Source organism: Micromys minutus (assembly GCF_963924665.1).
Source record: "Micromys minutus genome assembly, chromosome: 1".
Classification (NCBI taxonomy): domain Eukaryota; kingdom Metazoa; phylum Chordata; class Mammalia; order Rodentia; family Muridae; genus Micromys; species Micromys minutus.
The window spans coordinates 243,644,557-243,658,067 of record NC_137969.1 but is presented as its reverse complement, the minus strand read 5'-3'; the positions used below and the strand labels follow the sequence as shown (position 1 = coordinate 243,658,067).

The 13,511-nt window shown below is 39.9% G+C and overlaps 1 protein-coding gene across 3 annotated transcripts in view; it reads left to right on the top strand.

The window, feature by feature from the left end:
* Nucleotides 1–13,511, top strand: part of RPS6KA5 (ribosomal protein S6 kinase A5) — a 172,800-nt gene that overhangs the window by 151,076 nt on the left and 8,213 nt on the right. For all 3 annotated transcript variants that reach the window (XM_080920623.1, XM_080920622.1, XM_080920624.1), the window contains 6 exons: nucleotides 1,474–1,635; nucleotides 3,547–3,672; nucleotides 4,040–4,173; nucleotides 4,764–4,857; nucleotides 8,158–8,328; nucleotides 13,140–13,331. In XM_080920623.1, the coding sequence (XP_080776749.1) occupies nucleotides 1,474–1,635; nucleotides 3,547–3,672; nucleotides 4,040–4,173; nucleotides 4,764–4,857; nucleotides 8,158–8,328; nucleotides 13,140–13,331 (879 nt within the window). The remainder of the gene's footprint in view (nucleotides 1–1,473; nucleotides 1,636–3,546; nucleotides 3,673–4,039; nucleotides 4,174–4,763; nucleotides 4,858–8,157; nucleotides 8,329–13,139; nucleotides 13,332–13,511) is intronic.

The window sequence follows — 13,511 nt, the reverse complement described above, 5'->3', positions numbered from 1 at the left end:
TCAGTAAGAGAAACACAGAGCAGATGCCCATAGTAGAAGCTATCACAGTCTCTTAGAGGAGTGAACACTTGCTAGAAAGACAGCAAAATTCTAATCCTCACTCACAGCAGCCGATACTATAGTGAAAAATATTTAGTTATTTCTGGGACTCAGATTCTTTCTGAGACAAATAAAAAAGAGAAATTATCTCTGACACTCATAATAGCTGAAAAGCTTGAGGAATTACCATTTAATTATTTATACTTCCTTTTAAGAGAACATATTTTGCTAAATTTCACCAAGTATAAGTTTCACATTTCTCCACCACTGAGTTACTATTCACCTTTAAGTGGGAATCACCACTACTCCTACTGATGGTGCATCTTTCTTTCTTAATGGCATATAGAATGATAGTCTCATATTATATGGAAGACTTAGAAAAAAATTTTTAAATTCAGTTCAGTGCATACTGAGGATATTTTAATTGAAGAAGGAGCATAAAGAAACCAGAGAGGGTTGAATTGGAGTAATACAGAACATGTCAGTTACTCAGACATTGCCTATGAGTCAGGGAACAAGAGGCAGTATCTAAATATTGAGTGGGATTGAATGAGCTATGATGACAAGTGTCATTTAGACCTCAAGTATACAGAACACTTTTCCAGGTGACCCACAGGAAAGCCAGTGTAAGGGGAGCTCAGTAAGCCCTAGAAAATAGGAGTTGGTATCACAGCCACAGAATACACTTAAGCCGTGTGTAGCAGTATTTTATAGTTTGAGGGAGTCATCAGTTGGAAGGTTGGTTGGTTGGTTTTTATTTTGACTTAATTCTTTTCTGCCAAGGCTCAGTATAAAACTAATTTGTTCTGTTATCTCTGAGGTTAAACCAGAGTGTCATGGTGCCCTCTAGAGGACACTGAGATTCCTGCAGTAAAAAAGTAGCAGGCATCTTCCACATACTACAGACTGAAAACGAGATCATTCTTGGAAATTTTTATATTTTTAATCCTTAGTTTGAAATATGCAGTCTTATTTTTAATCACACAAACTAGTAACTGAACTCTTGGCCTGGAGTGGTGATTCACACCTTTAATCCCAGCACTTAGGAGGCAGAGGCAAAGCCAGCAAATTTATATAGAGTAATAGATAGTTCTCAATATGTGGGCCACTTGACCACCAAACCTTCCACAGGGGTCGCCTAAGACCATCATAAAACATGGATATTTACATTGTAGCTCATAGCAGTGGCAAAGTTACAGTTGTAAAGTAGCAACAAAATAATTGTATGGTTGAAGGTCATCACAACACGAGGAACTATGGAAAGGGTCACAGCATAAGGAAGGTCAGAACTTCTATCCTAGAGCGTGCCAGCCTGCGAGAGCTACAGAGTGAGACTCTGTCTTTAAAAAGAAGAAATTAATCATAGCTGTTGTTCATAATATAGTTTGACTTTTTTGATTTCTGCTCTATCCCAATCTTCTTTCTGTGCTCTAGAAGATAAACTGGGATGACTTAGCTGCCAAAAAAGTGCCTGCACCATTCAAACCAGTGATCCGGGATGAGTTAGATGTGAGTAACTTTGCTGAAGAGTTCACAGAAATGGACCCCACCTACTCTCCTGCAGCCCTGCCCCAGAGCTCCGAGCGACTGTTTCAGGTAAAGTTGCAGCGTGCCAGATGTGCTTTGGAAGAGAGCCAGTTTTCCCTAGTGAGGTGGTTTGTGGGCATAACATCAGAGTTCTACGATCTCTTCAGAATTAAATTTAGAGATATGTTGAGGTACTATCTTGAAGTTTGCAGTTTATTAAACAGCTAATTTTTATAGTTTTTTGTGTATGTTTTGGTTTTTTTTGTTGTTTTGTTTTACTTTCTAGGGGATTGTTTTGTTTTTTGAGACAGGAAAAGTTGGAGTTTCGGGATGATTGGGATTGTTTTAGTGGGATACTTTGTGATATCTGGCTCTTCTGGAGCTCACTGTATAGGCCAGGCTAGTCTTGATCTTCTGCTTCCCCATGCTGTGATCAAAGGTGTGCATTAGAACACCCAACCTGTGTTTGTTTCTTATAGAAAATATTTATTTCCTACTTGAAAATTTTTTTCTGTTGAGACTCATGAAAATTACAATGCTATTTTATTTTTTACTCTATTCTTTAACCTATTCAGTGTTATCTGGCCCTTTATCTTCAGTGAATAATAAATTATACATGCTCTCTAATTCTTAAAAGTCTGAAACCGAGGGGATCAGAGATGTAGAGTGCTCTCCTAGTCTGCAGTAAACTCTGGATTTAGTTTCTAGCACTGCATAAAACTAGGTGTAGTAACCCCCAGTGCTCCAAAATGACAGAAGTTCAAGGTCACTCTCAGCTACACAGTTCATTGAAGGTCAGTGGAACTCTGTCAGAGAGAGAAAGAGAGTAAGAGAGAGATATTTAAGGATTTTGGGTCTGCAATAATAGGTTATAATCTGGAACTGGAGGATTAAATAAGTCATTTCATACCCAGTTCATTTTGCCAACATATTGTTTAAAGATTTATTTTTGGTTGTGTGCATGTGTGCATGTGTTTGTGTATGGAAGTCCTTGGAGCTGAAGTTTGAAGTTACAAGTTGTACGCTGCCTGGTGTGAGTTCTGGGAACTTATGTCCTCCGAAGAGTAGAGTACTGTGCACTTATAATCTCTAAGCCATCTCTTCACCCCCTGTAAGAGTGTTTATCTATCTTGTTTGTTTTTGTCAGAGTATTTTATTACAGCAATATGTATATATATGTGTGTGTGTGTGTGAAATGCTATATAAAACACATTGTTTTTGTATCTTAACTTTAAAAAATTAAAAGTACAGAATTTTTTTAGGAAAGGCTCCTTAACAGTTACAAGACGGCCTGCCTATTAACTGTGTCGTAGCTGCACTTCTTTGCCCACTGGAAGTGCCTGTGGTGTGCTTTGCCCTGGCTACAGAGTGAGCCTCCTGCCTATCCTGTGACACTGGAGAACATGCCAACTATGTGCAGGTGTTTGCTATAAACTAGTAAATGTCCTAGCTTGCACAGAGTGATCGCATGTCATTTATCGCTCTGGCTTACCACATCATCCTTCTCCTGGGCTTAATATTCTCTAAAACTCAATTTTAAGTTCAGTTATTCTGAAAACATAGAATGCAAATTCAAAAATTGCTAAATTAAAGATGAACTTTTATGAAACTTGTTATTTTCCTAGTTTGAAACAGTTCTTGGGCCACTTTATTTGATGGATTATATCTTTTTTGAGGTCAGTTAAGTTTATAAATGAATATTATCAGCAATGCAAAAGGCTTACAGGCTTGCCTCAGATTTGGGGATAGAATAAGAAGGAAGTCTTTCCGTCTTTATTTCTGAATTGGGCTGGTTCTGCCAGAAGATGGCATTATCTCCTTCTGAAAAGCATTTGCTGTTGAGTTGGTGCTGTGTTGTGAATGCAAATGAAGTTATCTTCATCTGAACATTTTTCCTATGAAAAGAAATGATCACCATCTAGACTGTGCCTAGCTGTGAGACTGCAGATCTTTGGTCTTTAGCATCCCCTCTCTTTTTAGGGCTATTCCTTCGTTGCTCCTTCCATTCTCTTCAAGCGTAATGCAGCTGTGATAGATCCTCTTCAGTTCCACATGGGAGTAGACCGTCCTGGAGTGACAAATGTTGCCAGGAGTGCAATGATGAAGGTACATCAGTGATGCGCTTGTGGTCTGTGTGAATATTTAAACACCAATTGATGTTCCTAAGTCTAGTAAATTTACTAGACTATCATGCAACTAAAAGACAGTTTTATAAAATGAAGAAGTGGGAATAGCAGTGTTTTCCCTGGAAGATTGTCAGTATCACTGTGTGTGGGCTCCTCTTTACTATGAAAAAGGGCAGTGTATTTTGGACAGATATATAGATGAAATTTAAATATACTAAATGAGTTTTAATGATTCAATATATTGCATTCATATCTGTTGATCATTTCACATTAAATTACAGTTTTAATATGCTTTGTGTATTACTACCAACCTTTTATTAAATTAAATGATGTTGATCTTTTATCAGGACTCACCATTCTATCAACACTATGACCTAGATCTGAAGGACAAACCTTTGGGAGAAGGAAGTTTTTCAATTTGTCGAAAGTGTGTACACAAAAAAACTAACCAAGCCTTTGCCGTCAAAATAATCAGCAAAAGGTATGGCCAGTCCTAGCCGTCTTTCTTGGGGCTTTATACTACTTAGGGAGCTCTGGAAGTAATGAAGATGGAAATCAACTGCTTCCTTTATGAGGCTTTTTAAACATAGGCTTAGTTAGTTACCTTATTAGCTGATCTCCAATACTTATAGCACCAGTGTTTTCTGATGAATTAACCAGTTTTGGACAAATCAGAACCTGTTATGTTTTATGTGAAAACTGTCTTGTGGTAATGAAATATTTAATCAGATTTGCTTGAGACTTCTATTAGTTGAATATTTGAAGTCAAAAATATTTAGCAAGCTTTCTGATGGCTTTGAGAACACAGACAGCTAGTTGTTCTGGTAACAGGTTATTACCATTGCTGACTTGTTAGTAGGAAGAACATCCATTTCTTGGTATTCTGATTCAGAGGGAATAATTTTATTTAAATAAAGTTTTACTTTCCTGGTGGGTGGCATGATTATTACTTGTGGATATGTGATACACAGGTATTCCGAATGCACTGTAAATAAAAATAGTCAGGGAGAGAGCACTGATGTAAGACTCTGCCAGGAGAGACACAGAGATGTTAACTATTTGGTCTTGCAGGATGGAAGCCAATACTCAGAAAGAGATAACAGCTCTTAAACTCTGCGAAGGCCACCCCAATATTGTGAAGCTACATGAAGTTTTTCATGACCAGGTATCTCATGGCCTCCCTCCATCTGTGCACATGGGTTAGGTCATAGACAGTTTTATTGGTGCTGCTGAGTGACTCAGGGGCATGCACTGTCACCCAGCTTCAGGGAAGGGAGGAAAAGTAGCACTCTCACCTGGATCAGTTCATCCCTGTACTTCAGCTTGCCTCCACCCATGGCTGCCATATTGGCATGGGCAGATGCCAGAGGGGCAAGAGCCCAATAAGCCACTGTCACAGATTGCAGAGTGCTTATTGTGAGTGCGGCTGCCATCTACCCTCACTTAATTACTGCATAGTCAGTACTTGCTGACTGTAAGCCTTCAACATTCTTTACATTTCTAGCATCAAGCAGACTGACTCTCAAGCCCACTTGATGCAAGTGGACAAAAGGGAAGCAGAAAGACAAAGATGCTTCCTTTCATGTTGTTCCGGGTGGCAGCATCTGCTCAACTTCCAGGCCAGGTTGTGCTTTGCTCTCTTCTACTCTTAGCTCTGCTTTTCCACAGAAGTCTCACATGGAAGCCTGGCACTTGGACATGGGAGGAATGTTGGTGGCGAGGCCAGCCCATAGCTCCTCTCAGCTCCCTGCATTGCAACCACCCATGCTTGTTACCCTTCTATGCCTATTAAGGCACAAATGGGGAAAAAACGTCTTGAACACCTTTTTTTCTTCTAATTTTAACAACAAAGGACCTGAGATTCCTAAAGGTCTTGAGTCTTCTATCAGGATCAGTAGTCAGTGAAAACCTAGAAAGGAGAACCTCTTCCAGACACACACCATTCTGTTGATGTGACATTCTTGACTGGAGTAGCTTTGGGGACTCGGTTCTGAGTACCACAGCTAAGAGTAGCTCATCATGATGATATCAGGTGGCAGCAGGAACACATCGTAATTATAGTTTTGCTGCCAGTTATGCAGTATGTGGTCCAGGCACTGTGCTGTAAACTCTACATTATTATCTTAGTCCTTGCCTTAACTGCAGTGTCAGAAAACAACCCATAGATGTTCAGTTTGCTAATGGTAAGGCTGGTATCTGAGCCCCACCATCCCAACTTCAGAACTCAGCAAGCTTTTAATTACTTTGATCTGCTGTGTTAGAGGAGGCAGATACACAGCCTGATTGTGATGTCAGGTACAAAACATCTAAAGTTGGTGTCATCTTCTCTTTCCTCTGGTTGTCATGAGAAGAGAAGCTTTTGAGAACTCTTGAGAATGCTCTTCTTGCACCTTCATGGCCTTCTACCATAGTCTCAAATCCCTGTGAGCGCACTGAATCCCCTGTCCATTTGAGGTGAACACTAAAAGACAGCGTCCTGCTGATGCTAATACAGAAAAAAATCCACCTATCAATCATGAAACTGATGGATGACCTCAGACCTCCCCCACTGTAGCTTAGCAGCTGTGACCCTCACTGAATCTCAGCCCAAACACTGGATCTTGAATTTCTGACTAATGTTATATCTCAAGAATTCTATACCTAGTTTTTAAATTTATGTTAAAAGTTTATTTTTGTCAATTTCTAAATTTAAGAGTCGCCGAAATAGGAATTTTCTTATGATCTAATGCTACATGTAGTAGTATAAACATAATAATAATTCTGCTACACAGTTGTTGAAATATGTCTTTAGAGTTTTACCATGATAGTACATCCTCATATTTTTGTAGTCCTGTTCCCAACTAGTGGTGATGGTGATCAAGGGTGACCCTTCAGCCTTTGGCTGTACAGTAGTGCAGCTTGTTTGTGTGCTGTGATCTTTGTACACCCTCTGTATGTTCCTGATTGCCACTATACAACGTTCCACAAACTCAATGTGTTTGTATTTAAACAGTGAATGGAGATAGCACGTCTGCAGTCAGGCTCACTGCTCTGCAGTCAGGTAGACAGAGCTGGCTCCTCCTGGAGACTCTAAAGAACTTGTGGACTTGACTTAGCTTCTGGAGGCCACTCCTTTTCTTTAGCTTGTTACCCTTCTGTGCAGCACTCTAATCTCTTGCGTGCATAGTCTAATCTCATACCTTAGATGATGATCAATAATTCAGGGTAATCATCCCATCTCAAGAATATTAATCATGGGGCTCACAAGATGGCTCAGTGGTTAGGAGCTCTGTGTTCAATTGCCAGCACCCATGAGGCATCTTAAAATCTATAGTCCCATTGGATCCAATGCCCTCTTCTGGTGTGCAGACACATACGCACACATACTTATTTACATAAATATATAACACATGCATACATTCATATACACACATACATAAATAAATTTATATATGTACATCTTTTTAAAAAATAATTTTAATCAGGAGATAAGTGTGGTAGCACATAATCCCAGCATGCAGGAGGCAGAGACAAGCAGATCTCTTAAGCTCAAAGTTTGCCTGGTCTACATAGTGAGACCCCCATCTCAAAAAAACAAAACAATAACAAGAACCTTAACTATAACTAAAAAGTCCCCTTTGCCATCTACAGTAGGAAACATGGGTTAGAAGGTTGGGACATGGCATCTGGAGGCTGTCACTCACAGTTCCACCTGTACATTGTTTTATCACCTACATTTTATTGCTGTGGGTCCTAGAGTTTAAGTTTAGGATGTCTTAGTTGGGTTTTATTACTATGAAGAGACACCACGACCAAGGCAGCTCTTACAAAAGCAAACATTTAGTTGGGGCTGGCTTACAGTTTTAGAGGTTCAGTCCATTATCATCATGGTGAGAAGCACTTGGTGCTGGAGGAGCCAAGAATTCTACATCTTGGCCCAAAGACATCCAGAAAAAGAGTCTCTTCTGCACACAGCCAGGAGGAAGGTCTCCTCCACAAGAAACATATGCAGTGAGTTGCAGATATTTGCAGTAAGTATCCTCAGGAACCCTGTAACTAATCCTAGAGCCCTGAAGTTATAAACACTACCTTTCTTTCAAGGGAAGCTGCCCACTAGCTGAGTGGCAGCAGTTGCACGTGGCACTAGTTAGCAACCCCTGGATTGTTCACCTCCATTTTATCCACTCAGTTCACAGTTTTAGCGTGAGAATATGAAAACTTGAGAGAAGATTAAAATAGAGTTCAACAGAAATAAAATGAAGTAAAGGGAAAGACTGTAAAGATTTTGCTGAAATTCTTGAATTTTCTTTTCACTACTAAAATAGAATTCCAAAAAGCTTCCTTATTCTTTAACTCTTTACTCTAAATACTCTAAATAAATAAAGGTTTTTAAAGCAAGGAATTATTTTAAATTACTGAACAATAAATAACCTCTACAGGAATCCTTGTCTTTCCAGTACATTACTCTTTCTTTTCATCTTTCTAGCTTCATACATTTCTTGTGATGGAACTTCTCAATGGGGGAGAGCTGTTCGAGCGCATCAAGACAAAGAAGCACTTCAGCGAGACTGAGGCCAGCTACATCATGCGGAAGCTGGTGTCAGCTGTGAGCCACATGCATGATGTTGGAGTGGTGCACCGAGATCTGAAGCCTGAGGTGGGACGGCGTTACCTCGGGCGGCTCAGCCTGCTCTCCCTGTTGGCTAGCCTTACAGTAGTTGTCAGGCTCTAGGAGGCTTGCTTTTTCTCTAGGGCCAGTAACTAAGTACTGGAAAATGTTTCTCAGGGTTTTTCTTTCTCTTCTCTTTTCTGTGTCAGTCTAAAATAAATTTGTTCTTTTTTTCCCCTCTTGCCAGCTGATCATCTTGAGGTTATATTTGTAAGTGTGAGAGCCTTCTATGGGAAAAATGCTTCATGCAACAGTTGTATACTAAAAATAGCAATGGAAAATTTTGTAGCAAAAAAATAATAACCCTGCTATATGTACTTCATCTTGGGGAAGTTGCTCGTTTGATGGTGTATTTTGAAACCTTAACTTTCACATTTTTAATCAAATTAATAGCTCCTGACCAGTAATGTATGTAATACTGTCCTACATAGTTCCACTCGAGGCCGTGTCTTGGTTTAATAAGCTGCCCCCCCCCATGCACTTCAGTATGCTCACGCACTCTGGTATTTATAGGCCTGGAGAGCAGTGCAGAGCAACAGCTTTTTATATTTCCTTCAGAAGGTTAATTAAGAAGGTTTTAACTCAGAATGATCCTTTTTTAGTATCAAAAATATGAGAATTCCTCCCTTTTTAAAAATAAGTAATAATGAACTTTGAAAACAAAAGCCAATGACTTTTTTAAAAACAGTCATTCTTTACCATATGAGAAATTATATGTATTTCTGGTCTAAAATAGGATATTATTTTTAGTTTCTATGATCATGATATATTTTTAAGTCTATCTAAAATATTAATGGGTTTGGTGTTCCTTTTTTAATAAACCAAAAAAGAATATTTCTGTAAAAGCAATTTTTTATCGTGTGCTTAAATTACTAAAAGATGTTTGAGAAGCTGGGCAGTAGTGACACACACCTTTATCCCAGCCCTTGGGAGGTAGAGGCAGGGAGATCTTTGAGTTTGAGGCTAGCCTGGTCTACAGTGTGACTTCCAGGACAGCCAGGGGGACACAGAGAAACTATGTCTCAAAAAAATGTTATTTTAAAAATGGAAGTATGTATATGCAAATAGTTATCCCTCTGTATTTGTAGAGGACTGGTCCCTGAGCTCCCTACAGATGATGTCAAGTCTCTTGCATGAAATTGAATATTGCTTTCATATAACCTACACGATCCTTTTGTATACTTTAAATCCTCTCTCCAGATTATTTATGATATCTAGTTTGATGTAAATGATATACATATGTATATTTTAGGGAATAATCACAAAAAGAAATCCTTGAATGTTCTGTACAATATTTGAAGGGGGTTTTGTTGTTGTTGTTTTGGGGGTAGGTTATTTTGTTTTGTTGTGGTTTTTCTCTCTCTCTTTTTAAGTTTTCAGCGCATAGTAGGTTGAACCCACAGATCCTCAGGGACACAGAAGGCTGATGACAATTGATCTATTCCTTTAAAGGTTTTAAGTTTTTGAGTACTTTGTATTACTGTTGTCCACATTGCTAGTAATTAATCCGAACTGGCAGCTACACTAGCCCCCCTCTGCTTCCTTCAGCCCAGTTCTCGCTCTCCTACGGAACACCCACTGAAAACATGGCGCTCTGGGCTCAGAGATGAGCTATCTATTTTTAAATGTGAAAGCACACCACTTAAATGTTTGCTTGATAGACAAGGAATAGGCATGTCGTTTTTTAATGGAGAAGATCTGTTCCATGACTGTATGGAACTCATTTTCACATGTTTTATTCTTTGATAACTGGCCATCTGTTATCTCCTGAGTCTCGAATGAGGCACATGTCCTCAGCAGCAGAATTTAAATTTGTCTTCTTACTTTTCCTGGTCAAAAAGATACTTCTGTAGCTTGAAATGAAGCAGAATTGTTGGATTTTACTGTATGTTCCACCAACAGTTTATCCTTAAACTAGGTTTTAGGGAAGTAAAAATGTACCTTTGAACTAACATTTTCCTAACCATAGCTCTAACTTTGACTTTTAAATGGCAGAGTATATTATTTCCAAACTAAAAGTTTAATCTCTTTCCTATGCAGCATTTTAGTTGTGACTATTTAGATGGTTAGATGGCATTCTTTTTCTGCATAGACACAACTCTTAAGTTTTAGGTGAGAATCAGATAAATTTAGAAGCTGGCTGACATTCTTAGAGGACTGCTTTGTAGTCTTCATATTGATCCTCTTAAAGGATTAAGAAGAGTTCTGTATGTGATAGTAGTTTCAGGCACACATTGAGGATAGAAGGATTGACCTTTTCCTCCATCAGTTCCTGGCCGTGCACACACCCATGTGGAACTGTCCTAACACTTCCCTTGTTTTCCTGGGGCAGGAGATTGGAAGTAAGCAGAATGCTCTGGTTTAACATGCTCTATAAGAGGAGGGTTAAAGTCATCAGTGTAAAGGGAATGCCCCACTCCCACATTTCCTCCAAGACAACCAAGGAATTCCTTCATTAGCCTTAGTGGAACAAACATGTCCTCTCCAGAGCCTTGACAGGCCCTGTGGAGATAGAGCCAAACCTGCTTCTTGTAGTATGTGTAGCACACCACCCAGTACTGCAGAGAACCTCCAGTATGATTGCTGAAGAACAGCAATGTCCCAAGAAAATGCCCAGGAGCAGTGACCTCAGTTGTCAAAAAAAAAAAAAAAAAAAAAATCAACTGTTTAAAAAACTATTCAATTTTTTTCTTTTTCCTCCCACTTCATCATCTCTTTCTCTTTTATGTTAAGTTTTTTTTCTGCTTTAGAATTTCATAACCGAGTACTGCATTTACATCATTTTAACTTACTGCTCCCTACTCCGGCTACCATGCCCCTCATTCCTGCTGACTGCTTGAGATTAGATAATCTATCAGAGGCTTCTCCCAGGAGAGGACTGATCCTTCTGGGCAGCCATTAATTGCCTGTAGCTCTTCATCTAAGGCTGGTAGGGCTTTGTAAGATTTCTCTCATCTATATTGGAATATCAACTGATGCTGTCACTTGCTGGTCTTTTGTAGGCAACCAAATTGTTAAGGTTGCATGGATATAGCTCCCTGTCATCCATAGAAAATGTTATCTAACACAAAATATTCTGGTCCCCTGGCTCTTAACAATCATCCCACTCCTGTTTTGTGATGTTCCCTGAGCCTGAAACGTAGGAGTTGTATTGTAGAACTATCCGTTGAAGATGAGCACCCCACAGTTTGATGTTCTCAGTATTTTAGTTAGGTGTAGATTTTTGTGTTGGTCTCTTGACTGTTGTAAAATGAAACTTCTTACCTGGGCACACACATTATTAAATCCTACCATTCGGGAGACAGAAACAGGCAGATCTCTGTGAGTTTGAGACCAGCCTGGTCAACATACTGAGTTTCAAGTCAGCCAAGGTTGCATCTTAGTGAGAAAGTGTCTCGACAGAAAGTACATGAGCAGTCAGGATATATATTTTCTTCTTGTTGTTTCTTCTTTTTACACAACTACTAAACAAATCACAACCAACTAACAACCCACAACCACCTCCTGGAGCCATAGCATTTATAAACCCTCTAAGAAGTCCCCAGAATTCCAAATATCACACAATCACAGAAACTACCTGCAGCTGGCAAAATCACAGCTCTGCTAGAGCCCAAGGCAAATCATAGTCAGCTGCTACAGGCAGTCTGAAGCAGCCCATTATCCCACACCTGGGATTAAAGCAAAAACATATTCTTTTCTGTGTTTTTTAAAGAACCCAAAATTCTTACCTCAGTATGACTCTTCCCTTCATTGGCCACTTTACAGGGCTATTGATTGGCCTAATTTCAGTATTGTATCCTGGGGATTAGATTGTCAACACATGTTTATTGATTAATTCATTATCATATTTGCAATTTATAGTCCCCAAAGCAATGACAATAATAATAGCAATAGCAAAGATTACTGGTCACTGGGGCTGGCCTGATAAGAGCAGTTGTTGCTCTTCCAGGTGACCCAGGTTCAATTCCCAGCACTCACACAGTTGCTCACAGCCTCAGTAACTACAGTTTCAGAGGATCCAACCTCTTCTGGCTTCCAAGGGCAACAGGCATAGACATTCTCAGGCAAAACATTCATATACATAAAACAAAAGTAAATAAGCCCAATCTCTAATTAGTAATGATTACTGGTCACAAATCACCTCACAAATGTAATAGTAATGAAAAAGCTTGACATGTTGTGGATAGTACCCAAATCTGACAGACACAGAGTAAGCACATCCCGTGGGGAAAATGACGTCGAATGGTCTCTTCAGCATGGGCTACCACAAGCCTACAGTTTAATAAAGAGACAGTCTAATAAAATGATTTATGCCTGTATTTACTTGTGCCAGGCCCCAGGGACAACATCATAAATGAAGTGGACACAAAGTCCCTGCCCTCATATCCTTATTGTGTGACAGAGACAAGAACATCCAGCTAAAAATAGAGAAGTGATGAGTGCCCTAAAGGAAAGCATGGTGGGAGACAGGAGGGGGACGGGAACTTCAGTGTGGTGGGATGGTTAGGGCAGCATCTGTCTCTAAATGGGAGTGAACATACAGGTGCCAGGCAAGTGCAGTGAGATGCTAGAGGCCGGGGGGGGCAGTGGGGACAAGGGGACTGGCTTGGAGAAGACTTAATATGGCACTGTAAAATCTGAAGTAATGCACAACAGCATAAAGAAGAGGTTAGTGGTGCATTGACACCCAGGCCCCAGATTGTCCCATGTGACTGAATACACAGACAGTGTTACATAGAGAGACCAGGGGGTCTCCTGTCGTTTCCATGAGAATCTAACAGAGTATTGGTATCCCGTAGAACTTATTGTTCACTGATGAAAACGACAATTTGGAAATTAAAGTGATTGACTTTGGGTTTGCACGCCTCAAGCCACCTGACAACCAGCCCCTCAAGACCCCGTGCTTCACCCTTCACTACGCAGCACCGGAGCTCTTGACACACAATGGCTATGATGAGTCCTGTGACCTGTGGAGCTTGGGTGTCATCTTGGTGAGTTTGTCCCACCAGCCATTAAGCCTGGTCTGCTCTTTCGTGGCCTTGGTGCTTAGCTCTCCTTGCCTTTTTTTAAGTTCGTGAAAGAGCTCCATGGGCTGGTCTGCTTTCCATATAACCAGCAGCGGCTCCACTGATGTATATTTCTGCTTCTTAGATCCTATAATAGAAACAAAT